The sequence below is a fragment of the Stegastes partitus genome, unplaced genomic scaffold (assembly GCF_000690725.1).
Source record: "Stegastes partitus isolate 25-593 unplaced genomic scaffold, Stegastes_partitus-1.0.2 Scaffold1918, whole genome shotgun sequence".
NCBI lineage: Eukaryota > Metazoa > Chordata > Actinopteri > Pomacentridae > Stegastes > Stegastes partitus.
Genome location: NW_007579649.1, coordinates 39,552 through 65,146, shown reverse-complemented (window position 1 = coordinate 65,146; position 25,595 = coordinate 39,552). Strand labels below are relative to the sequence as shown.

The 25,595-nt window shown below is 38.5% G+C and overlaps 5 protein-coding genes across 11 annotated transcripts in view; 3 read left to right on the top strand and 2 right to left on the bottom strand.

Annotated features, from left to right (window-relative positions):
* LOC103373180 (class I histocompatibility antigen, F10 alpha chain) overlaps window positions 1-4,930 on the top strand; it is a 26,352-nt gene extending 21,422 nt beyond the window's left edge. For 6 of the 7 annotated variants that reach the window (XM_008303014.1, XM_008303012.1, XM_008303011.1 and 3 more), the window contains exons 3-8: window positions 149-427; window positions 1,622-1,918; window positions 2,846-2,941; window positions 3,197-3,214; window positions 3,376-3,446; window positions 3,785-4,930. In XM_008303014.1, the coding sequence (XP_008301236.1) occupies window positions 149-427; window positions 1,622-1,918; window positions 2,846-2,941; window positions 3,197-3,214; window positions 3,376-3,422 (737 nt within the window). In that variant the 3' untranslated portion in view covers window positions 3,423-3,446; window positions 3,785-4,930. Of the gene's footprint in view, window positions 1-148; window positions 428-1,621; window positions 1,919-2,845; window positions 2,942-3,195; window positions 3,215-3,375; window positions 3,447-3,784 lie in introns of all 7 variants that reach the window. The other variant, XM_008303009.1, reaches the window with a different exon arrangement.
* A 2,222-nt stretch (window positions 4,931-7,152) lies between these two features.
* psmb8a (proteasome 20S subunit beta 8A) lies at window positions 7,153-13,527 on the bottom strand. The gene is made up of 6 exons (XM_008302997.1): window positions 13,241-13,527; window positions 12,811-12,952; window positions 10,852-10,963; window positions 9,983-10,112; window positions 9,301-9,505; window positions 7,153-7,551 (listed from the first exon to the last, which is right to left on the bottom strand). The coding sequence occupies exons 1-6, from the start codon at window positions 13,388-13,390 to the stop codon at window positions 7,463-7,465; spliced, it is 828 nt and encodes a 275-aa protein (XP_008301219.1). The 5' UTR covers window positions 13,391-13,527; the 3' UTR covers window positions 7,153-7,462.
* A 419-nt stretch (window positions 13,528-13,946) lies between these two features.
* psmb13a (proteasome 20S subunit beta 13a) lies at window positions 13,947-17,451 on the bottom strand. The gene is made up of 8 exons (XM_008303000.1): window positions 17,337-17,451; window positions 17,044-17,131; window positions 16,439-16,536; window positions 15,967-16,107; window positions 15,718-15,833; window positions 15,349-15,407; window positions 14,856-15,007; window positions 13,947-14,265 (listed from the first exon to the last, which is right to left on the bottom strand). The coding sequence occupies exons 1-8, from the start codon at window positions 17,396-17,398 to the stop codon at window positions 14,154-14,156; spliced, it is 828 nt and encodes a 275-aa protein (XP_008301222.1). The 5' UTR covers window positions 17,399-17,451; the 3' UTR covers window positions 13,947-14,153.
* Window positions 17,452-17,462: 11 nt separating this feature from the next.
* On the top strand, window positions 17,463-21,519 carry psmb12 (proteasome 20S subunit beta 12). The gene is made up of 6 exons (XM_008303001.1): window positions 17,463-17,554; window positions 17,979-18,049; window positions 18,862-18,993; window positions 19,561-19,690; window positions 19,786-19,930; window positions 21,090-21,519. Exons 1-6 carry the CDS (start codon window positions 17,507-17,509, stop codon window positions 21,215-21,217), a joined length of 654 nt encoding a protein of 217 aa, XP_008301223.1. The 5' UTR covers window positions 17,463-17,506; the 3' UTR covers window positions 21,218-21,519.
* Window positions 21,520-23,721: 2,202 nt separating this feature from the next.
* Window positions 23,722-25,595, top strand: part of psmb9a (proteasome 20S subunit beta 9a) — a 5,698-nt gene continuing 3,824 nt past the window's right edge. The window contains 3 exon segments of the mRNA XM_008303002.1: window positions 23,722-24,009; window positions 24,160-24,227; window positions 24,428-24,580. Of these exon segments, the coding sequence (XP_008301224.1) occupies window positions 23,959-24,009; window positions 24,160-24,227; window positions 24,428-24,580 (272 nt within the window). The 5' untranslated portion in view covers window positions 23,722-23,958.

Genomic DNA, 25,595 nt, shown 5'->3' with positions numbered 1-25,595 from the left:
TGTAAGAGGCCGATAACAGCAGGTGTAGATTTACTGGTTAGAAATGTGTTGATCAGTGTGACTTTGTGCTAAATATGTGATTTAAACGGTTAACAGAAGACTGTGCTGTGATCTCACTTTTATTTACTGAAGTCTTTGTGTCTCTCAGGTGTTCACATTAACCAGAGGATGTACGGCTGTGAATGGGATGATGAGACAGATGAGGTTAATGGATACTATCAGTTTGGTTATGATGGAGAAGACTTCATATCACTTGACCTGAAGACAGAGACATGGATCGCTCCAAGACAACAGGCTGTCATCACCAAACACAAGTGGGACAATAACAAAGCTTGGATTGCACAGCAAAAGAACTACCTCACCCAGATCTGTCCTGAGTGGCTGAAGAAGTATGTGAACTACGGGAGGAGCTCTCTGATGAGAAAAGGTAAAATCACATGACCTGATTTAATGTCTTTGATTAAATGCTCATTTCCGTCAAGTACTTATCTACCTTGACTAGGGCGGAAACAACGAATGGATTTAATTGATAAAAATTGGTTATTAGAATAGTTGTCAACTAATGTAGTATTCGGTTAGTTGCATAATAACATTTTTACCTGAAGCAGCCATTGTTTTCCAAATTTTAAACCACTCTTTTATAGCAACTACCAAAGTGTGGCATATGAGCCACCAGTGGCTGTAATCCACCAGTACAGCAGGAGACGTAGCAAACAGACAATAGTTGGCCTTGTTTTGCATTATGTGTGCCACAGCACAGTCCATGTATTCAGCGAGAGGCGGCTGGCGAAAGTACATAGAAAAAGGAGAAATTAGATAAATCAGGAGAGAAAACTTCACGAACAAAATCATCCAAAATGTGGCAGCATTTCGCACTAAATGTACAAAACAGATGAGTGACCTGCAAACCTTGCAAAAACGAACTGTTTTTTTTTTCTTTTTGTTAAACAATTTTAACTAGTTTTTTGTGTTCGATGCTTTGAATTGAAAAAGCTTTACACTGACAAGGTAGACATAAAGCTCATTGTGTTCCTTGTTCCTTCTGATTTTAGCTGAGTTTAGTTAAATGAATTAGTAAATAAAATGCACAATTCACTTGTGTTTTTCTTTTTCGTAATGAAAATGTGTTCTTAATTACTTATCAGAGTAAATAAAGGCGAAACAAAAATGTTTGTTTAAAAAAAAAAAAATTTAATCGAATAATTGTAAAGATAATCGACAGATTAATCGATTATCAAAATAATCATTAGTTGCACCCCTAACCTTGACATTTTCATGAACAACCCACTGTGTCTCAGTTTACTGTCTCTCATTTTCTGCCTCCTTCACCTTTTTCTCTCCCTTTTTTCTCTTTTTCTTCATCACCACTCTTATTGTGGTTTGTCTTCCTTTGTCTGCTCAGCTTCTTTCTGTCTCTTTTACTGTCTTTTCTCTGCTTTTCTAAACTTTCTCTCACCTCCTCTCACATCTCTTCATCTGTCTTTCTTCATGGTCTTCTGTACCATCACCCCCTTTTCTTAATTACATTGGGCCTTCAAATGACTTTACTTTTAATATAAATGGTGATACTAGTATTCAGTTAATACAGAAACTATGAGCTGTCTTTCTCTTCTCTCCCCAGAGCCCATTGTGTCTCTCCTCCAGAAGACTGCCTCCTCTCCGGTCACCTGCCACGCTACAGGTTTCTACCCCGACAGAGCCGACTTGTTCTGGACCAAAGATGGAGAGGAGCTTCATGAGGACGTGGACAAAGGAGAGATCCTCCCCAACCATGATGGAAGCTTCCAGATGAGTGTTGACCTGAAGGTTTCATCCATCGCACCTGAAGACCGGAAGAAATACCACTGTGTGTTTCAGCTGTCTGGAGTCAACGACATCAAAACCAAACTGGACAAAGCAGTGATCATTTCTAATGAAGGTAAGACTGAAATCAGAGGTGATGAAGATGACAATCACACAGTTGGTTTACTGTAATAATCCTGCAGTTCATGTGTTTGTATGAGTCATGGATGGAAAGTTCTTTTTTCTTACTTTGTCTTTTGGTCAGTTTCTTTCATACTATTATATGTTATAAACTACTTATATGTAAATTTAAGGTCAATATCAGTATAACATTAATACATGTATCACCAACTTGGAATCATCATGTGATGCTGACCAATTCCCCAAAAGTAAAAATTAAAAGTAATTTGAAAAAGTAATTATTAATGTCCACCACTGTTTACTTCTCTGATTAAACATAACAATTTCAACAACAATTTAATTTTGTATTTAAAATCTGTTACATTTTTGAGTTTATTTTACAGCTTTTAGAGACAAAATTTGGGACCATTTGAGGCCTTTTTAATGTTTAACCACAGTTAAGAAATTACTGCCACAGTATTTATAGAACTAGTGGACAGTTGTTGAGGAGAGGTTTATTTAATAGCAAGTAAGTGTATGTATTGTGTTTTTTAATAGATCTGTCAGAATCAGTTATTTGTTAAATCTGTTTTTTTATGGGCGCCCCTATAGCTCCCCTAGTTGAGCGGGCGACCCATGAACAGGGCTGTAGTTCCCTGATGCAGCGGTCGTGGGTTCGAGTCCCGCTCATGACCCTTTGCTGCAGGTCTCTCCTCATTCTTTTCCCCCCTTTCCTGTTTATCTCTACTGCTCTAAATAAAGGCAAAAAGCCCAAAAAATAGATTTAAAAGAAAAGGGCCTTTACAGTTAAAAGCAATATAAAAACAAAATTTAAATGTTGATGTTAGAAGCTCTCTGTGTGTATTTACAGTGCTAATGTAGACTAGTCTCACCTGCTTCATATGTTCAGATTGTGATTTGTTTGCTGCTGTTTGCTCGACAGGGAATCCTCTCTCCATGATCATCCCCATCGTTGTTGCTGTGGTGGTTCTTGCTGTCATCGCTGTGGTTGGATTCGTTGTCTACAAGAAGAAGAAGGGTGAGAAAACAAAACACACATTTTTGTTTTCCCAGAATTTTGACTTTTACATTTTATCCAGATTGCAAAAGTGAAACAAACCTTAAGTCCCAGCACAGTAAACTCCATAAGTAATCGCTGCAACGCTGAGAGTTGCAGATTCATGAAAATGTGACTATAGTATTAATGTAAGAGAGAAGTGACGTGAAAGAGTAACATAGAACAATTTTCAACTGTAACTACTAAAATAGTTTTTTAATTTTCTTCTACTTTCAGACAAACGTCCTCCATCTCGTAAGTAAAACCTGTCTGGATTCTATTTTCTCTGATCTCACCTGCACTCTACAGATGACCAGTTTCTGTGTTTTGTACAAAATAAATCCTGTTAGTTTTGTTTGTAAAACACAGTGTTGATTCAGATCACGATGTGAGTTATTGTGTTTCTCACTTTCCAGCTGTTGACAACCGTGAGGTCCAGGAGGAAATGCTTCCCAAGGCCTGAATGACAAACACAACCCTGCACACAGTGAGTTGGTTCATGTGTTGAACAGAGCTGATTTCAAACATGTTGTGTAAAGTATAACAGAAAACTTCTGTGACACATTGTAGTTAAAATTAAGTTAGATTATTAAGAGAAAAGATGCAAAGTAAAGTAATATTAACCTTTTGGAAAACAGTGAGACTGCTTTATTATAATGGTTGAACTGAGTTAGAATGAATGTTTGTAGTGTTTACCTGTAAAAAGTATTTTACTTTACAAAATGTTAACACGTAAATATCTGAATCATGAATACTGAAGGTCCAAATGATTCTTTAAATATGTGGTTTTACTCTATATGTAACTGTATTTTTCTCTTTCTTTAGGTTTATGGATACATTTTGCACTGAAACAAGGAGCGGTGTCGCCACATTCTCCTCCATAAACTGGGAATTCATTGGATATTAATCATTAACTGGTAGAAGAAGTGCTGAGGATTGAGTTAGAAATGCTTTTTGATTCAAATCCAGATAACGTTGAAAAACATGAGTCATCAAACAAAGTGATATTAGATTGTTTTGAGCATTTAGTTCTAATTAAAAAGTGGAATTCCCTCTGATCAAACACAGTGATGACTGTCTGCAGAGAAGTAAAACGTATTCAGACGATATTCAAATCATTCAAAGCATCACAGCGTTCTTCATACAAACACAATGAATCAGAGAATTCTGAAACAAACATACCGTACTTACAGTTAAATATTTCTGGTGTTGGGTTTTTCTGTAAATCAATGAATCAAACAATAATGAATACTGATAATACAGATGTAGATATACACGTATAAGCACGCACATACATTACATTCATTCCCCTTTTCATAGACGTATATTCTGAGTGTCTGGTGATATAATAACATATACATTAAGATCAAATGCTGCACATCAATCAGCAAGTTTTTCATCACTGTAGTGGTGATCTTGATTTGTCAGTAATTTGTAGACATTTTCTGGTTTCTGCCACATCATGAAAACATTTTTAAATTAAAATTCACAATAATGTGCGTAAGTGAAATAAAGAATGACGCATACAATGATGGACTGTATCTCTACAAACGGACACACCTACAGTTCAAATCTTTAGTTCCCAGTTGTGTAAATATTGTGTGTAAAGATCTTGCTTTGATTCCAACCAGGCCTAAGAAAGTTATAATATATTTCTTTGAAGTTGATGAAGGCTTTGATTAGGATAGAGTGTTTTTGATTCTTTTACGATACATATGTTTTGATCTTTAGTTTCAGATTAGAATTTAATTTTAGTTGAGATTTTGAAGAGTGGTGTGATAGAGTTTATGTTCTTGAAAATATTTCTTGCTAGTACTTAAGGACAAGATAATTTTTGTAAACATTTAGAAATTATACAGTGATGCTGAAATCAATTCTTGTGTTGAGTTCATTGAATAATTAACTTGTGTTGCTGTTTCATTCCTTTTGTACTTTTGCTTTGCTTTTCAATAAAGTCCTTAATAATCCAAATCGTCTCTTCTTGTGATTCCACATTCAGTTTGTACTACAACTGTAGTTTCATAAATGCTTCTCAAGTATTCTCTACTGTCTCATAAATTACAGCTGGGAACAAATACGTCAGATATGCCATGTGTGTCATGGCGGTCTTGACTTTCCAATGACTCCTATAACTTACTTTATGTGATTAAGTCATTGAAACATGTCTGAAAAAAATATTAAGCATGCATTTGGGTACCATTTATTGATTTATTATAGGTCCTCTGGAAATATGACAATCTGCTGAGTCAGAAATATACATACAGCAACCTGGATTACCAGCTTTGGTGATGTAGACGGTCGTGTAAATGAAATTTTCTTAGTTGCATGACCTCTGGAGTGATTACAATTGAGCACAGCTGGTGACCCCTCTGAGTTGATTTAAAGAGCTCAGCAAAGGTCTGAAGAAGCTGGAGCACAGTTATCAGTGTCAACAGTCGAGCATGCTGTCATTTCACAATGCTGTCGGCTGAGAGCTGCCTTACAAGAAGGAGGCCTTTCACACAGTAAGAAGAAGCTTTATCATCATTGTACATAAAATACAACGAAATTTAATTTGGCATCATCTTTGTAGCAGCTAATATGGTCACAGTCTAAGAAAAAAAGTTAAAATAAATATTAAAACTAAAGTTTTAGATTGGCCTAACCAAGAACATGTGAACTGTGCTGAAGAAACAAGTCTGTGTCAGAAAACCAACACATTTAGTTGAACTGTTCAAATATACAAACTTGCCAGAAGCTTGTAAAAGGTACTAAAAAGGCCCACATGAGGTGAAAATGGCCAAGAGACATTTAACCAAATATTTGTGTTGCCGTAAACTTCTGTTCACGACTGTATATATATATTTACATCTAGATGTTAACTTATTTCTCTACTTTAGGAGGCTTGTACTGAAAGTTTATTTAAAATGAGTAATACAAATGTTTAAAGCAACTGAATGTTTTTTTTTTTTTTTTTTCTACTCTTCATTGCGTATGTAAGCAGAGCCACTCAGCTCTTCTTTACACTACAGCCAGTCTCAGTGTGGTTCCTTTGTTTTCACCTGACAAAACCTGTGACACTGAGATCTGCCTGGCAACAGATGATACTGCAGAAATCAGGAAATTCTGTTTTGTGGCTCCTCTCAATGTCCTGGTTGTCCAAAACTAGTTTTAATTTTTAGTTAAATTTTTTTTCCCCAACTTCAATGGGTTTAATGTTAAAATTACAATACAAACTAATTCGAAGTGATACACTAATTTATGACTGTATATATTATATGGGTTTAATAGCGCTGCTACAATGTTTTTTGGGGGGGGGTTTAGTTTTTGATCAAAATACATCCTTTAGTTTTTAATTTTGTGTTTCAAGTCATATCAAAATTACAAACAACAGAACAGATCTTTACAGACATTTAAAGATTCAGTTGGTTCTTGTTCAATCATCAGAACCTCAATAGGTAAAACCTCTGAGGCTGAGTTCTGCATGGCAACAAGTGACATCACAGCTGTTGGCACTGAATTTATATTTCATCTTTTATGTGTGATGAAAATAGTGTTGTACTATCAATCTATAAACATTTGAGCAATACATTATATAATAAGCATTGTTTTAATAGAAAAGTACCGTTAATATTTAGCCGTGTAACCTGCTCTTTTCAATATTAGTATAGATTTATCACTGACATACGGTGAGGTTGGCATATAACTGATTTTGTAATTTCACCTGGAGCTGTTTTTTTTCCCATATACCAGCTCTGAAAATGACATTTGGCATTCCATGTGTGTTTGAAGGCTCTTTTTTTTTTCTCCAGATGCTGAGTAATACAAACAAATTCTGCCACAATCACGGTGCATCTAAAATTTCTTCCACAGTTCAATATCGTAACATGTAGCCTATTACCTTTTTGTAAAAACCATATTTTATAAAATGTGACGACAAAATCATATTGAATAGGGATTGGTAGTTTACTTGTAGAAGTGTGGTGTCATTTAGAATTTACACATCATCCATCAGTCCTGTGATGAACCTGGTTGGACCCCACTTCTTGCCCACTATCAACTGAGCTGGACGCCAGCCCAACACAACACAATGCAGGATAAGGCAGGTTAGAGCTAATGGAGGGATGGACTGACATCAGCAATCTTTTATCATGTTTGTATGTTTACTTGTGGCAGAAAATGTCTTGCATTGTTTTTAAAAAGAAATAACGTTCTTTTCATTGTCGTTGTGATTTTATTGTTGTGACATTTGAACTTGGCACTTTATATCATAAAGCAATATAATGTATCAGTTCAGGTTAATTATTACAGAACAGCGCAGTCGGTTGAACAACAGTCTTTATTTGCAGCTGTGTGTTGCGTTGGTGAGGTTATTTTAATATGTTGTCTGGTCACGGAACCACCTGGTAGAACTACAGTATCAACATGTTCCATTATGTAATACCAAGAACAAAAACCAGTAATCATTTTCGACATGTGTCCCTGGAACACATTCAGGGAGTTGAACTGGATTTAGGGTCAGACTCAGAACATTCCCTTCCTGTAGCGGTGGATCAACTCTGACACGTCCTCCTTACACACCTTAATCCAGCCGTCCTCCTGCATGTGGTACACTAGACAAACACACAAAAAACATAAATGATCACATAAATGAACTCACTTATTCTCACTTAGGTAAATATAACAAAAAAAATGTCAATACACTTTTTCAGGTGCTTTCTTAGTGGAGTACATCTTTGTATGTAACCTGTCATTGATTTTTGAAGAATTATTTTTGCACATTCGCGCTTAAAAATATGCTGACAGTAGCGAGTAGCACCTATTGAGGCCACTGTTCTGAGGATTTGCCTGGATGGTTGTAATTTCTACTGTCTTATACTGTGTGCATATCTATATTACTGCAGTAATACAAACATACTTTTGCATTAAATAAGAAAAGAAATGTGCAAAGAGTAAACACATACAAGACTAGACTGCAGAAACACTGGTGGCCCTGTGAGGCTGTACAGTAATTCTTTGAGCTAAATGCTAACTCTGGCATGTTAATATTCAAAAGATATGTTCTTTTTATGTTTTAAAACTATGTTTGAATATTTATAAAGTTTTCTGGAGGTTGCCACTTTTTAAGCCCCTTGAAGGTTTTTAGTAACCGTCCAGCACATTCCTTAAATGTGACATTTATATAGTATAATTTTCTATTATGTGTGTAAGTAAGTAAGTAAGTAAGTAAGTAAGTAAATAAATAAATAAATATAAATGAATGAATGAATGATTACAATGTTCATCATTTTACAGTAACATGATAGCCTAATAATAGGGCTAAACAATTTGGAAAAATATATCTAATATGCAATATCTAATTGCAATGTTTTTGACAAATATTACCATTTTAATTGCTATACAACTATTAAAAGTCATCCTCCAATTAAATATTTACTATTTAACAGATTTAAAATGTGATGAAGCTTTACTACATGAGATAACATAAAAAAGTATGCTTAAAAAAAAGTCAGAATTTGTAAAACCAGTGACATTGCAGTTTAAGCCCTGGGTCAGAAGCACTACATACTGTTTATCATAAATTGAAAGCTTTGCAATTACCTAATTGCATTCTTTCGAATTGCAAATTCAAGTTGTTCTACCATTACTTAATAATGTTTTCTAATTAGCACGAAACACAATGGACTCCTGCGGTGGATGGGAACTACAGCTTACAATTCATCCAGAGGGGGACATGACTGTCTGTGGCAATGTTTTATGATTGGTGAAATGTAATCAAGGAGACTGATCATGTTGACTTTGTTTATTTATATTTAAGACTTGTTTATTTAAAAAAAAAAATTTTCATCATTCATCCTTCAGTGTTGACTGACTATGATGTGTAATCAGACAGGACTATAGGTGAGACATCACAAAGTGATGACGACAGATAGAGAGAGACGGCTGCATCAGTTCACAACAACTGGAAAAACACTGAATATTGGATCTGATTATCGCTGTCAAAAGATTTCACTCAAAACAATTAAAGTTTTATACTGTATATCTTAACTTTTGTTCTCAACTTATTTAGCTATGTATTCTTTTTTATTGCTGTTTTATTTTAGTTGTGTTTGCATTTGTTGCATGAATGCATAAATACAATGTAATGTTGACCTTTCTTTCAGCATCAAAGCAAAGAGAATATTATCCTCTGAAGAACATGAATGTCTGTGCTAAAATCTTACAGTAATCCATCCAAAATCTGAGGTTTCAGTCTGGACTGAAGCAGACTGACGACCCATTGATGGACCGACACTGTTGTCTCCTGAGCCGTTCTAGAAACAAAGCCCCAAACAAAAATACAAGACAAGCTTAAAACTCACTGTTCACCACTCCACCAGAGTAGGCGTCCCTGTGTGTAGCGTGAGTGATGCCCCGCCGGCCGAGTTCATACGCCTCCTCTACTGTCATGTCTTCCTTGTAACCGCTGTCCACCACACCGTAGGCGTAGCTGTTCCCACAGCCGGTAGAAAACATACGGCCAGACAGGCGCGTACCATTATCATCCACATAGTACAGACCAGGGCCCTGCAGAGCACACAGTCATTGTATAAGGTCTGCAGGAACTTTTTTTATTTAACTTTCCACACACAATTCTTAATTCTTAGAAACTTAGAATACAGCAGTACTTTCCTACACAGATGAAACCACAACAGATTTATTGTGTAATTATTTGCCATTTTTTTATAGTCTTTAGCTATGTTTTACATATTTTACCATTATGAAGGGCATGTTATTATGAGTAGGTAACTTTTGAATATAAATAAGTATATTACAAACTTGTTTTTTACATATGCCATAACTGCAACAGATAACATCTAGTGTGAAAACATGTCTTTGCCCAACATTAAGCCTCCCTAGTTGCTATCGAGAAATCACATCACATTCTATAAATACCACAATGAATGACTTAGTTCACAGTCAAGTAGTGTGGAATAACAAGCTACATTTCAGTTCAGGTGACACAGTGTGGTAACAATAGTTCAAACTGTGAACAGTGTTTACCTTCTTGTCCCATCCACAGATCATGCTCCCCATAGAAAGGCCCATTCCTCTGTATCCCAGCATCATGTTTGACAGCAGCTTCGAGGCAGCAGCCACAGAGATCCGGTGGTTGTTCCTCAGCCTGTACAGCCTGGAAGAAAAAATAATAAACAGAAGATACCAGTCAGTGCATTAGCAAAACCAGCTGGCAAATTAATTAGCCATATAAGTCCAAGTTACCCCGAACGTGTAATCTGGCAAAAATACTCAGGATTCTTCTCCTGGGTTTATATTTGCAGGTATGATGCATTTAGTCAGTTTTATGACATTTAGGTGAAAACATCTTATGCATGTTTTCTTACAAATACTAGTGATAGCATAACACAACACTACAACTTACCACACAGGGCTGAAAGCTCAGGAACCTCTTGCTTCCACTCAAACAGGACAAACTAAATCTGAGAACTTTCTCTAATAGCGATTTTAAAACTTCTTCTTTCTTTGCCGCATGTCTTTTCCTCAAGGCCCCAAAACAGGGACAAGATAAAATGTTTCAGCATGTTGCTCACCATCCAAGCAGGCGACAAGTCTTAGTGTTAGAATTAACACTGAAGTAAAATAAACCTGCACAATACCTCAGCTGTAAGGGGTCACAGTCTCCCCTGAAATTACCTGCTTTTTGCTTAGTGAGTTATCTGGACAAATTATAAGGTTGTAATATCCTGACATGACACTGGCAAAATTATAGAACACTGTGCAAGAAGGCAGGTAAAAGGGATGTGATACTTTCAAAGTGTGTGTGTGGAGCACAAATTGACAGAAAATTAAATAATACAAACAGTCTGACAGACAATTTGTGGCACAGACATTCAAAACACCGCTGGACAGACCTGCATTCTTTTGCCAGGAGTCTCTCCCAGTACTGGCAGTCTGCAGCGCTGCCCGACATGGTGCCCAGCAGGTACGGATTGATCTCTATGACCTTGTTTACGTCGTTGGAAGCTGCACAACCATGACACATTTGGGAAAAGACATTTAGTGATCAAAGGCTGCACGGTGAAGCATGCAAACATTATGTAGCACCTTGAGCATAACGTCTTAAGGCTGTGTCCGAAATCAGTCGCTGCACACTACATAGTTTACTATATAGTGTGTTTGCTACTTTGTAGCGCTGTCACAATGTTAGTTTCCAACTGTTACATCCTATATATAGCACTCAAAGTATCCCACAGTGTACCATGAACAGCTGTGTACAGCCGATCGTCACTAACCAGCAATTTGTACCATCACGCATTTCGTTGGCAGACCGACGAAAGAGTCGATTTAGGATTGGTGGAATTTCCACAGATTATAGTGCTAAGACATATTTTCTACAGAATTTATCTTTTCTATGCATAACAGGCACGAGACAAATCTGATGATGTAAAATAGGACACACAAAAAAGTTATTTCAATATAATAATTTTTCAAAAATAGTTGCAACTTGGGCTGCAAGGTGACGCAGTTGGTAGCGCGAGAAGGTCGCCGGTTTGCGTCCCGGTGGGGGTTCCGGGATCTTTCTGCGTGGAGTTTGCATGTTCTCCCCGTGCAGCGTGGGTTCTCTCTGGGTTCCTCCCACAGTCCAAAAACATGTTGAGGTTAATTGGTGATTCTAAATTGTCCGTAGGTGTGAATGTGAGTGTGCTTGGTTGTCTGTCTCTAAGTGTCGCCCTGTGATAGACTGGTGACCTGTCCAGGGTGTCCCCTGCCTTCACCCTGAGTCAGCTGGGATAGACTCCAGCGCCCCCCTCAACCCTAGTGAGGATACAGATAATGGAGATAATATATATAATGGATGGCTGGATAGTTGTAACATAGTTGTATACAGTTTAATGGACAGCAATGACGTCGTGACTCGAGGAGTGTCCAAGGTGTTACTTTTGTCAACATAGTTCACTATATAGTGGTCTCTACATATGAAGTCTGGAATAAGTGGATTATTTTGGACACAGCCGAAGATCTTTGCTGGGCTAAACATGGATGAGATGTTACAGTCCCAAGTGAACTCTTCAAACCACATGAAAAATGGCTGACCAAGCTCGACTGACTGAAGGGGTTGTGTTGATAAGGATTGGCGCCAGGGGAAAAACAGTTGCATTATTCTTGTGATGCCAGTGAGCAAAGTTATGGCACTGCCAGCTATCTCAGAATTGTCAGCAGTTTGGGGAGAGTTCATGTTGCTGTTGTGATGGGGAAATCTGTCAGATAGATGACTGTCCCCACACTTGAGTTTACCATTACTTACTCTACTTTGGCTGTACATGTTGATCAAATGTTACACTGTGATTTACAGCTAGACCTACAGGAGTCAAGTTTTGGACTCATTTTTTGGAACATATCTACAATCAGACCACGCTGATAGACTTCACACCACATAGCCAATAGAATCTCTGTAATCCAGGACTTGCCAAATGAGACAGTGATGTGTGTAGACTCATCACAAAATCCTGCAAATTATACTTCACAGGGGTTTAACATTAAATCCGTTAGAGCCACTTTTTTGTGTGTTGACTGTAAATCATATTTAGTTGGCTATCTCTTTATTTCATAGTCCCTACATTAAAAGTGCCACATCTGTTTGAGGCTTGTGTTACTTAAGTTGATGATTAGATTTTGATAGGATGTGTCATACATTAAAGGTGGTTGGACAACATGTTTACTGGGTCTTGTCAACTCTTCCTTTTTGTTGCAGCAGCTGATTGGCCAAATGACAGGTTGCATAACCTAATTTTACTACAATTTGATCAACTTTGTGCTACATTCCACTGTTTTGAACCTCCTCTAGGTCTGGAGTAGGAAACTATATTTACCCAAGTAGTTGCCAGCTGAGGCTCTGGAGTCCACAGCCACGATGACTCCATGTCTGAACTTGAAGGCCAGGGTGGTGGTACCGTGGTTCAGGTTGATGCTCACCCCCCCATCACGGCTGCAGGACTTCAGGAACCCTGAAGGCTGCAAAGTAATCGAAATGAAACTTATAATGGGACGCATGATCTGTAAGGGCAATGTACGTGGAGGAGAAAGTGCGAGTGTGATATTTATCGTAACCTAAAACTCGTGATAACTGAGATCAATTAATGATTTCATAAAAGACGGCAAAGACGCACCAAACACTGAGAAGAAGAGACGCGTAAAGTAACTTGAACCAAGCTGCGTGTGACGCTTCATGCTGGATGCAGGTTCACCGGATAAGATTCAGTGCAGTCATTTCTTATCCAAGTGTGGTGAAATGATACTTACCTCCACACCCAGAGGTACAGCAAATTCTTGAGTTTTGGTCCCAAAGCTGTAGTGGCTGGTTCGGTCGATGAGATGCGTCTGTGTTGCTGGAAAAATCTGCCCGCGGAGCTCAGAATAAGACTTAAAGCCACTTAAATCAAAAAGTGCCATTATGCGTTAAAGCTGGTAAACTCTATTCTTTAGTGTAGGTGCCGAGTTTTCCAAAACGACAGAAGCGACAGACAGCGCCAAAGATTGTTTCCTTCTACGTGACAAAGAATTCGAAAGTGAAAGGGTTTTAAAAACTACTTCACCGACGTCTTTCTTTTAAAATAGCATGTAAAAATAGTCCGAAATATAAAACAGAAGCTTGACAATTAACCTTAATCTCGGCAGTATTTTAAAATCACAACTTTAATAAATTAAACTAAAAGATATCATATCGAAGATGGCTCGAAACCTTCCTAGCCAATAGAAGGGCGTTGTGTTTTTCTCATCATCAGTCTCTAAGCGGAAATGAAGAAATCAGGTTTCAGGAATTCATAAAAATACACTATTTACTGCATACAGGTTAATGATATGTTAATGATCTAGTCTGACATAAATTAACACAACATGCAGCACATTAACTTGCTTTCTATTAGGTCTGATATTATAAGTAGGTTGGGTATTAATCCAAAAGTTGGCAATTAATTATTAAACACAAGAAGGAAACAAGGCAACAAGAGTTTTTATACAGGATTTTATTCATCAGTTTTCCATATTGTAAACATGTCACATCCACATCACAGTGAAACGCAGCAGCAGAAAACAGGATGACAATGTTTATAAACTGTTTTGTCACTACTTACATTTCAAATCTGTAATTATAACTGAATGAAAGAAATCAGAGGAAATCAGAGAAACTGCTAAATGCTGTGGTGTCTGTGTCAGCTCAGGCTGTATCCATCTGATGCACAGTCTCCTGAACAACCTCCAGCTTTAAGGGAACTACTTTCTCTGTCAGAACCGGTGTCGTGCCCCGACGATATTTGTATTTCATTTTCCTAGAACAAAAATAAAGAGATTTTAACAAAACACAGGAGTTATTTTACAGAAAATCTGACACTGATTCAGAAAATCTTTCCGCTATATGTTCTATAAATTTGATGAATCATTAAGCTTAGCAGTTATACAGAATAAAATATACTCTGATTTAGTTTCTCAGTATGTTGTAGAATCACTGCATGCACAAAACATGTGACCCCCAATCAAAGTTTCCTTTAGTTCACTGAATGAGAAAAAGGCACATACTGGGTTTTGCTATATTTATATTGTTGCATGTTGAGGAAAGCTGATGGAAAACTTACAGGCCATGTTAACTTCCTTACTTTGCATCATCTACTTTGTACTGATATGACACTTGCAGCAAAGCCGAGCGGACTGTCACCAATACAATTAAAAAATAGGTTTTGTTTTTAGAATGATAAGTTGCTCAAGAATGATAAACCTCAGTGGTTCAGTCCCAAATAAGCATATTGAAAGTTGCACGATCACACTGTGAGGGACAGAGTCACTGAGAGGGAAATCTGATTTGCAGACATCTTGTAAAAGTCTGTCCAGAGAGAAAATCTTGAATACAGTTGCATTTATTTACCTGTTGTCTTTGTACTCTGTCTCTTGGTAGGGTCTGATGTAATCCACTCCTTCTCTGGTGATGACACAGATGTCGATGTTGTTGCCTGAGCCGAGGTCGCTCATGATGCCTGCATGGATGGAAGCTCTGACCAGCTCCTTCGCCGTCTCCAGCTGAGAGAGTTAAGAGACACCGACATTGAGTGAAGCAAACAGAAATACAGAACATGAAGAAGAAGACAGAGGCATCCATCCGTTTTAAAACTCAGCTGCAGCTTCTCTCAAAGGTCCTTCTGTTTTTCTGTTTGGTAACAGAAAATATGTAATAAGGAGGAGAATGAACTGTTTTCAACATTTGTTTGTATTAACACAGAGAGAGAATTATTCTGTCTGGAGTCCTGTTCCACTTCAATAATTCATTTAAAGACAAAAAACTGAGTACAATAAATTTGCAATCAAGTTTAAATGATCAAAAATTTCAAATTATGAACAGCAGTGTTTGTAAAGTGTCGTACCTCTAGGTTGGGTTTGAATCTGTCCTCTAAAATCCCAAGAGCTGCCAGATCACCCGATCCTGCAACAACACGAGGTAAAGTCAGCTGAAAGACAGACTGGATGTAGCCAGAGAGTGAATGAAATACACATCTGCAGCACAACAAAATATAAAATGCCAAATGAAATAGGTATAAAGTCGTAATCTGACATTTTCTATAAAGTAGAACATGATTTTATTTGTTTGAACAGCCAGAGAAAGAACATCACAAACAATCCATTAACAAAGAATCCAAGAACACACATGACTGTGTGTTCTTGGATTCTTTGTGTATATAATATCATGTGTATATAATACACACAGTGGTAATAAACAGAGACGTGTCACGTACCCATTGCAAGGTAAGGAACCTCGTCTAAATCTCCATACGGCCCCACTGTGTAGAGGTGGTTCCCAGTGCAGTCTACTCCACCCAGTAAGAGATTGGCACCAATTTGGCCGTGATACCTGAGGGCCGGAGACCAAACATGTTTCCTGATTAACACCACACATTTCTGAACAATTTATATACCTTTAATATCCTAACTAATGGTTAACTCTCAACTCTTGATACAGGTTCATGTGCATTTGCAGCTCAAACCTGTACAGCATGTCCTGCAGTATGTTGACGGCCATGACGACACGAGGATTCCTCCCGCTGTTCAGAGAGAAGATGGCGAGGTTGGAGGAGAGAAGCTCGGTGGTTTTCTGTGTGTCTGCTGCTGTGCCTGCTCCACAACAACTACAGACAGAGGAAGAAAGACGAGATTATGAGAGAACAGATGATGGGAGGCAAAGAAAATAAGAGAACAGAATTGATAAGCCAGACAAGGAAAGGTTACAGAAAGAGGGAAAAGTAGAGCAAAATGTGTTTTGCATTGCATTATCTCATCAGTAGCATGTCAATGTTTTTTCTTTGAACAATAAGATACTGTCTCTTGTCTTTCCACCTGTTACTGTTTATATGTGGAAAACCTCAACCTTTAATACAAGGTCGCTGCAGGGCATTCGGATAATTGTATGTGAGGGTATTTCTTCTCTCGTGGTTTCAGTCTAACAATAATAAAACTTACTATATATTCGGAGAGATGTAATGGATCTTGGCACACATCTTGTCGGCCACCACTTCGCTGGAGGTAGCTCTTGTGTCTGCGCCCAGAACCACCCCATCCTGTATCAACACAGACAAATCAGGATTTTAGTAACTGAGTTTCGTACCAGATTATATTTATGTGCCTGGCAAGCACTACGATAACGGCTCCATAGATTAAATGTTTCATGCAACTATCCTGGAAAAAGTCGCTAAAATCTCATTTGCTCCAGTGGAGCTTCTCAGCTACATGACTGTAAATCTCATGTAGCATGTGTGTGAAAATATGCACATAGATGAATGATGTGTTGTTTAGGGAACTGTAAGACACACACACAGTGCTTCTGTACGATGGGACCACTGAACCATGCCAGTGTGTTTGTATTTGTTGATTTAACTTGGCATTCTGTAACTAAAGAATATAAATCCATAAGTGACTGTATAAAAAGCCTAAACATATGTTTGGTATGCTTTTGAAATCATTGCAAGACACCAAAAGTTGAATCTAAGAACTAAACCATGAAAACTCACTGTTTGGGTTCATGAACATATCAGCATCAACGCACTCTAAACCACAGTTACACTCGCCTTGAACACCACTCCTGCTATGGTGGTGCCAGTTTTCAGAGGTTTTGGTGTCTGTCCTCCGTCAAACAGTCCCTCTAATGCAGTATTCCTACAGACAGGGGATAGGAGATGGACATTAATGACAACTCAACGCACCATCACTGTATTGTTCCTTTGATTAAACTAATAAACAAGCAGGACAAAGTTACTTTCGTTTTCGGCCCGGTGAAAATTCTGTGCATCCAACTGTTTCATTGCGTTTTAGTAATTACAGATAAACTATTCTGCTCGGAAGACACAAAAGAAGTTCATACCTCGCCGCGTTGTCGAAATTAAACCCGGCTGACGGAGTTTCGAGGACATTTGATAGCGCCATTCTGGATGTGAGTGCGCGTCTCTGTGCGTCTCTGCGCGTCGCGGTGCGCCTGAGGTCGCTGTTCTGAGCGTCAGCTCTGCTTCCTTCTCTTTCGATTTTGGAGTGAAAATGGAGAAACACTGCACGGACTCACAAGTCAAAGGAGTCAGCACAGGGGTGAGTAAATCCGGACCGGTTCACTAGAATTTCTGCCTGCTGATGTAGCACAAAGATCACTGGGCATAAAATGATCGATGATTTTGTGTATGAGCAGGTAGAGATGCTGTACCTGAAAAGTAACCTAAACAGGGTGAAATCACATCGTTTTGATACTCAGCGGATTTATTTATGAGTAAATGTTTGCCTGTTAACTGTAAATATGTTTATTTTTCATATTTCTAAGAAGAGAAACGACTGGCGACACTTGAATTTTCAGTCTAAAGCCCCACACGAGCCATTCCGTCAAAGAACTCTAAATCCCAGAATTCATAGCCTGGTTCAGTCTTCAGGCATGAAGCCATGATAGACACGCCTACCTGTGATGCAGCGTAACTGTTGGTTATAATGTCATTGCTTCAGTAATCACTCTCTCGTCCCTCAGACCACCATCCTGGCTGCCATTTTTGATGGAGGGGTCGTGATTGGGTCAGACTCGAGGGCTTCAATGGGAGGGTGAGGATGCTGTTATTACTAAACACAACACATACTAAATAAAATACATAAAAACATACATAAAATGCAGCAGATGGACTCTTTGATAATGCATTGTTATAGATTTTGGTATAAAAAAAATCTATTAAAATTAGCTTCTGCTATATACACAACAGAAAATGGCCCCTAAGCACTGATGCATTGGTAATGCATAAAAATGCAGTGCTGTATATTGTAACATTAACAGGGCCACTTTCTCATTGCTGGGAATACTTGAATCTACATTCACTTTGTTAATGTTACATACTTTTACTCATTTAACATTTTGACTGCAAAATGTTTACTTGTAGTCTATTTGTGAGTCTAGCATTACCTCTTTTACTCAAGTAAAGGTATCTGAATCTGTCTCCCACCACCGACGAAGCCAGCATTCATTTTCATAGTTGGCCACATGTAAATGAATAAACACTTGCATATATTTGTGTTATTGTCACTGTACACATGCAACAGTTTGAACCTGAATGAAAGTGTAATGATTGCCTAAAAGGTGAATAGTGGTGTGGCAACTTGACAGACAGATGTTGGACACTTTCCTGCACTTTTGCCCATCGTTCACTCGGGTTAGTCAGGAGAGGTCAGAACAAAAAGACCTGCAGGAAGACGCTGAACTGGTGGGAGAAAACAGAGAACCAAGAAAGCAAACTGGTCCAATACTTGAACAACCACTGTAACATTAAAATATCAAGAGTTCCATGATTAGATAGAAATAAACATCTCTGTGCTCATATGTGAGGTTTATCTGAGAGGTCTGTCTGCACTGTGGGTTTGTTCAGGGAATATGTATCATCTAAGACCATCAACAAGGTGATTCAGGTTCACGACCGGATCTTCTGCTGCATGGCTGGTTCTCTAGCAGACGCTCAGGCCGTCATCAAATCTGCAAAGTTCCACCTGTCCTTCCACAGGTATGTGTACATTCACGCAGAATAAATGCATGCATCAAATTTCACATTAAAGTATTATTTTAATCATCCCACTTTAGCTGTTTTTCAACCAAATCTCCAGACACATACAGAAAACACACATGTCACGCTGACTCTTGGGCTATACATCTATCCCTTCATCCATCTATCCATTATCTATACACCGCTTGATCCTCTGTAGGCTCGGGGGAGGCTCGAGTCTATCCCAGCTGACTCAGGGTGAAGGCAGGGGACAGGTCACCAGTCTATCACAGGGCCACGTAGAGAGACAAACAAGCACACTCACATTCACACCTACAGACAATTTAGAATCACCAATTAGCCTCAACATGTTTTTGGACTGTGGGAGGAACCCGGGTGAACCTGGTGAGAACCCACGCTGCACGGGGAGAACATACACACTCCACACAGAAAGATCTCAGACCTGTGATTGAACCCAGGACCTTCTAACTGTCAGGTGACAGTGCTAGCCACCGCACCTGCTGCCCTGAGCTTTACAAAATAAGAAATAAAGTTTGGGGGTCTCTGATCTTTCTTGATTACCGACAGTGTCCAGATGGAGAGCCCTCCTCTGGTGATAGCAGCAGCATCGGTGCTGAAAGAACTGTGTTACAAAAACAAAGAGGAGCTGCAGGCCGGCTTCATGACGGCAGGCTGGGACAAGAAGAAAGGACCGCAGGTAGGTCGCAGTCAAACATCTCAGAGACGCTGATGCTGACACTACGTCCACTTTGCTTCGTAACGGCACAACTGATATTCTCTGTTCCTCTTCAGGTGTACGTCGTGTCTCTAGGTGGAATGTTAATCAGTCAGCCTGTTACCATCGGCGGCTCAGGCAGCACTTACATCTACGGCTACGTTGACGCTAAATACAAACCCAACATGAGCAGAGAGGAATGCCTACAGTTTGCTACTAATGGTACTGGTTACTTTACAATAATATATTATGTATATATGCTTTTTATATATATACACACACACACAAACTCAAATAACAAATGACGTGTACTTGCTTTGTCAGGATCTTTATGTCAGAATTTGAGAAAGTTAAACTTGATTTTGATTCCATGAAAATGAATGACTATGAAACATTGTATAGAAGAAAATTAAGATTCATGCTCAGTATATTCACTGGGTTTATCTCTGTTTGCACGTGATTAGTATTTATTTGAGGATCTTGTGAGTTAGAAATAACCCCCGACCCACATCTGTGCACAGAATTAGCAAGGTCTGTGTTTTAGTTGAATTTCCTGACGTTAATTTTAGGCTGATGAAACACCTGTTGAGACGGCTGAAGGACAGCAAAACATTCTTTAATCCATGTCATTCATCTAGTTATCCTTGAAGATTTCACTCCTCTGATGGATGTGCTCTTTCTGTGCACAGTCTGCATGCTGTACAGCAACACAAGGCTCCTGAATTAGCACCAGAAATGCTCCAAACTTTCATTTATAATCACCAAATGCAGCCTCCATAATTTTTAAGTCAGGAAGAAGCAGAAAATGCTAATTTGCAGGACTAAGACTATCGTACGACCTCTTTCTTTGGCAAACTATGGTTACAGTAATTTGCAGGGTAATTTTTACTTTACAGACTACAAACATGGAAGATTCATACGGAATTAGGATCAAAGACAACCTCAGAAATGTTTCAGATTACTAGAGTTCCCCTGATAATAGCAGTGCTTTGCTCATGGTTAAAAATGTGATGAGAGTTTGATGTAAAAATCTTGACTCAAGGTTTTAGCTACATCTTACGGTCTTCAGCAGGATACAGAGTTTGCTCAGATGACTCAGTTGTCATCACATGACCCAAGTATTTAAAGTGAAGCTAGGATCAGTGGTTAGACATGGAAGGGCCTGTTTTATAAGACAAGGACATCTGTTTGTATTTAGAGTTAAGTATAAAATGGAAATCAATTTTTAAACACAATTTAATGTTTGATGGTGACTCAGCAGTTAGAGTTAGGAGCTCTGTGTCTGCCTGCTCAACTTAACCTATATTTTTTGCTTCCTTTTATTCCTGTTTTCCCTCCTCTGTCCTCCCTTTGCTTCATCCCTCTGTTCCTCCTCCCACAGCTCTTGCTCTGGCGATGGGCAGAGATAACGTCAGCGGGGGCGTGGCCCACCTGGTGGTGATCACGGAAACGGGGGTGGAGCATGTTGTTGTACCTGGTGACAAACTGCCCAGGTTCCACGATGAGTGACTGCCATCCCACATCCGGCCTTCAAACCACCATTCCTTAGCCTCACTTGTATTGTTAATTTGTGTAGGACTGAGATGAAACAAATTCAATTTAATTCAGACACACAGAAAGCAAGTTAGTTTTTTTGTTTAAGAAACACTTATGGGGAAGCAGTGCAGTCAAACATCTTGAGTCTGTTATTATGATAAGCAGAGTAGTTTTAGCGCTCACCACTCACTGTCCAGATCACATGTTTTGTGTTGTTTTCTTTCTTTTTTTGTAATTGTAAGACTGTATGGGAAATAAATGAAGCATTTTCCAAAGCCTCATTATTCTTCTTTTCTGTCTTTATTTAAGTTTTAAGCTCAGAAATGATAAGAAAATATAGAAATATAATTTCTTCGTACTCTGTGTCAACTTATTTTTCCCCCAGGTAACTCAAATAAGCATGACTACATCTGGGGAGTCAGTTTAATTAATTTTCTGCCAAAGTAAAGTACGTGGAAGGAAGTTTAGTACTGTTAAATGCAGATTTTTAATCAGTGAAGTTGTGTCATACACACACACAGACACAGTTGAAACCAGAAGTTTACATACCCTGTATGAAGAGACACATAACCTTTTTTTTCATACTATCTGACATTAACTGACTAAATTTTTCCTGTTTCCTCAGTTAGGATTACCAATTTTTTTCAAGATTTTTTATTACTTTCTTCAAAGTCAGAAGTTTACATACATTTCCTTAGCTTTTGGTAGCATTGCCTTTGACCCTATTCAGGACTTTTGGGGTCTTTTGGACCCCAGGCCATTTGGTTTAGGTGACAGGTATTGTTTTTTATTTTTGACGATTTTTTTTAAACATAAAAAGAGGGACATTTGTCATGCATTTGGAACCAAAAATATGTCAACTTATCAGGAAATTTATTTAACATAGTGTAAAAGTCTAGAATGAATACCAACAAATATTTTGCACATATTCTTTCTTGGGGTCCAGTGGACCCTGAAAGACCTTCTACGTATGGCAACATGAAAGTCCTGAATAGGGTAAAACTGTATGACTTGGGTCAAACGTTTTGGGTTTCCTTCCACAAGCGTCTCACAATAGTTTGATGAATTCTGGCCCATCCCTCCTGACAGAACTGGTGGAACTGAGTCAGGTTTGTTGGCCTTTTCAGCTCTGCCCATACATTTCTACAGGATTGAGATCAGAGCTTTGTGATGGCCACTCCAAAACACTGACTTTGTTGTCCTGAAGCCTCTTTGTAACTAATCTGGCAGTATGTGTAGGGTCATTGTCCATTTGGACCCATTTGCACCCAAGCTTTAACTTCCTGGCTGATGTCTTGAGACGTTACTTCAATATTTCCACATAATGTTATTTCTTCATGGTATCATCTATTTTGTGAAGTGCACCAGTCCCTCCTGCAGCAAACACCTCCACAACATGATGCTGCCACCCCTGTACTTGCTTGCAAGCTTCCCTCTTTTTCCTCCAAATGTAACGATGGTCATTATGGCCAAACAGTTCAATTTTAGTTTCATCAGACCACAGGATATGTCTCTAGAAATTAAGGTCATTATCCCTGTGTGCATTTGCAAACTGTAATCTGGCATTTTTATGTTGCTCTTGGAGTAATGGCTTCTTCTAAAAAATTCTCTCTCTCATTATTCTGGCATTAAGCAAACAGAAATAATTTTGGTAATCCTAACTGACCTAAAACAGGAAAAGTTTAGTCTGATTTAATGTCAGACAGTGAGAAAAAATAACTATACAGTGTATGCAAACTTTCAGTTTCAACCATGTATATATATGAATATATACAGTTGTCCTCAAATGTATTCAGACCCTTCCATTAAAGAAAAGGCAAAATTCACAATAGTCACTCAAATAACTAGGAACTGAAAAAAGTAATAATAAATAAAAATTTGCTAAATTATAAAATTCTAATTTAGTGAAATAAGACATTGCTTTTGAATTGTGGTTGAAAAAGAATAATTTTAAAAAACAAACAAAACTGTCCCAGATAAATGAGAGCGCTGTGCTGATGAGCAGTGGGTCAAAATCAGAATACCTGTCAACAGGTGCAGAAGTCTGATTGAGAGCTACAGAAAACACTTGATTGCAGTGATTGACTCAAAGGGTTGTTCAACTAAATATTAGTTTATGGATCCCATCATGCTTGTTTGCTTGTTTTTTTTGTTTTACACACACACACACACACACACACACACACACACACACACACACACACACGTGTGTGTGTATCTGTTGAACCACAATTCAAAAGCAATGTCATGATTTTCAATTTTTTTTAATTTATTATTACTGTTGTCAACTTCAACTTATTTCAGTGACAGCTCTTTTTTTTTTTTCCTTCTTTAATGGGAGGAACGACTATATATACAGTGTTTCATGTGCCTCACAATTCAGCTGAAACGCACTTTTAGAGAAGCAGACTGCATTAATTCACTGAAACTCAGCTGTTTGAAACACAGGCTCGGAGCAGTTTGCAGCTCGGTGCAGCGGAGGAACAATTTAACTTTCAATTTCGATTTCATCAAAAAAAAAAAAACATGGAGTCCGTCTGAAGTTTGACTCTCGACTCGATTTGCTAAACTAAACGCGTCGAAAACAGATTTAGAACTATAAACTACGTTTTCGACAACAGGACAACAGACTGAAATCGGAGCTGCTCGACTGAACGTTTGATCAGATCACACTGTCGGTGTTGTCGGTACCGGAGCCTCTGCAGTGCATCACCATGCTGGGAGAAACGGGGCCAGAATGGACGACCGAGGAGGTGACAACAGGAGTAAGTATCAGATTTTAACGTGTTTTGGACACTTGGTGGTTAATGTGTGAATGTGCGCTGCGCACCAGTGCTGCTGCTGGGCCTCATGCGGAAATTACAGCAACAATGACAAGGGATTCATAGTGAATGTTGATCTACCTCTGTCCGTAGACAACCATTATTGCCATAGAGTTTGCCGGTGGGGTCGTGCTGGGGTCTGATTCCAGAGTGTCCGCTGGGTAAGTTCGTGCTTTTGCGCATGTATCCACTTCTGTCTACATAATGCTGTCTGGGTTGTGACACCAGATATTGTTTAGGTTCTAAAACAGTTATCTGAAATCCTTTCTCTCTGCGTTTCTTTTTAGTGTCTTATTCTATCCTCCCTCTATTTAACTTCCTCTCCTACAGTCACACTCTGTGTGTTCTTGCCTCCATCCAGGGCAACAGTGGTGAACAGGGTGATGAACAAGCTGTCTCCCCTCCATGACCGGATCTACTGCGCGCTGTCCGGATCTGCAGCAGATGCTCAGACCATCGCTGAGATGGTCAACTACCAGCTAGATGTCCACAGGTGAAGGATCAGTGAAGGGAGGTTAATGGTCAGACATTGTTGTCTTGTCATTAATAATAACGGCCAGGATGCAAATTCTTCCTCTTACAGAGAACATTCTGACTTACTGAACCCAAATACCTATACAGCTGGAATTAACGTAATTCTAAAACTTTTGAATGCCTTTTATTATCTCTAACTAGATCGAAGCTGGCACACTTGCTTTCCCCTAAATGTGTCGGAGAGTTAGTTCAGTAGTGTACCTGGATTAGCAGGTGTACGCTTCATTTTGATATAAATATGTAAGAGAAATCTTGCATATTTCATTCACCCAAAAAAATAGCCAGTAGTATCCGGCATTGTCAGTTTGCAGCTCACATCAGGGACTAAGGATCTTTAATAAACCTTAGACACAGAAGAGGTGCAAATTTTACAGTCAATACTCACCCACAGACTACAGGCTGAGAAAACTACATCACTATTCACTTTAAATAGATATTTTCTCATCCAATAGTCACTTCACATGATAACCGAGCAACTATTCTCTCACCTTGCAAGTTTATAGGTCAGCTGTCTTCGAACAGCTGATTTGCAGCAGAGAGTGCCATCGTTAAAACAGTAACATTGTTTGTTAAGGGACAGTTTGGAAATACTAGTGACCTTGCACAGGCCCAAAACATGAATATATTCAAGTTGTATTTCAGTTAGATATTAGTTTATTTTGACAAACTTTCAGAATCACAAACAATTTACGAAATAAAATGTTTCTAACCTGATTTTGACACAATTCAAAATACATGTTCACAAACCAGCTTTAGGGAATCAAAGATTGTCAAGGTGCTGCTGACAGATAACTGAGAGCCCAGATCAAGTTAGGAAATAGTTCTCTGTCATACCAAATCCTAAGCAACCCAACCAGTGAAGGCTAGGAGTATTAACCAATCAGAGACAGAAAAAAAACTTAATTATGATTAAGAAGTGGGTAAACACAACTCTGATGAAAAAACAACTGGATACTGTATACCTTGCGCTGCACTGCTGATGTCATTATATTTTT

What these genes read in the sequence shown, in the direction of transcription:
- psmb12 (XM_008303001.1), top strand. Translation starts at nt 17,507, where the DNA reads ATGGAGAAACACTGCACGGACTCACAAGTCAAAGGAGTCAGCACAGGG. An exon ending in TCAAAGGAGTCAGCACAGGG is followed by an intron (nt 17,555 to 17,978) that starts GTGAGTAAATCC and finishes CTCGTCCCTCAG; the next exon opens with ACCACCATCCTGGCTGCCAT. An exon ending in TTCCACCTGTCCTTCCACAG is followed by an intron (nt 18,994 to 19,560) that starts GTATGTGTACAT and finishes GATTACCGACAG; the next exon opens with TGTCCAGATGGAGAGCCCTC.
- psmb8a (XM_008302997.1), bottom strand. Translation starts at nt 13,390, where the DNA reads ATGGCACTTTTTGATTTAAGTGGCTTTAAGTCTTATTCTGAGCTCCGC. An exon ending in CTGTACCTCTGGGTGTGGAG is followed by an intron (nt 12,953 to 13,240) that starts GTAAGTATCATT and finishes ATTACTTTGCAG; the next exon opens with CCTTCAGGGTTCCTGAAGTC. An exon ending in CTCCTGGCAAAAGAATGCAG is followed by an intron (nt 10,113 to 10,851) that starts GTCTGTCCAGCG and finishes TTTTTCTTCCAG; the next exon opens with GCTGTACAGGCTGAGGAACA.
- psmb13a (XM_008303000.1), bottom strand. Translation starts at nt 17,398, where the DNA reads ATGGCGCTATCAAATGTCCTCGAAACTCCGTCAGCCGGGTTTAATTTC. An exon ending in TAGCAGGAGTGGTGTTCAAG is followed by an intron (nt 16,537 to 17,043) that starts GCGAGTGTAACT and finishes GTGTTGATACAG; the next exon opens with GATGGGGTGGTTCTGGGCGC. An exon ending in GATTCAAACCCAACCTAGAG is followed by an intron (nt 15,008 to 15,348) that starts GTACGACACTTT and finishes TAACTCTCTCAG; the next exon opens with CTGGAGACGGCGAAGGAGCT.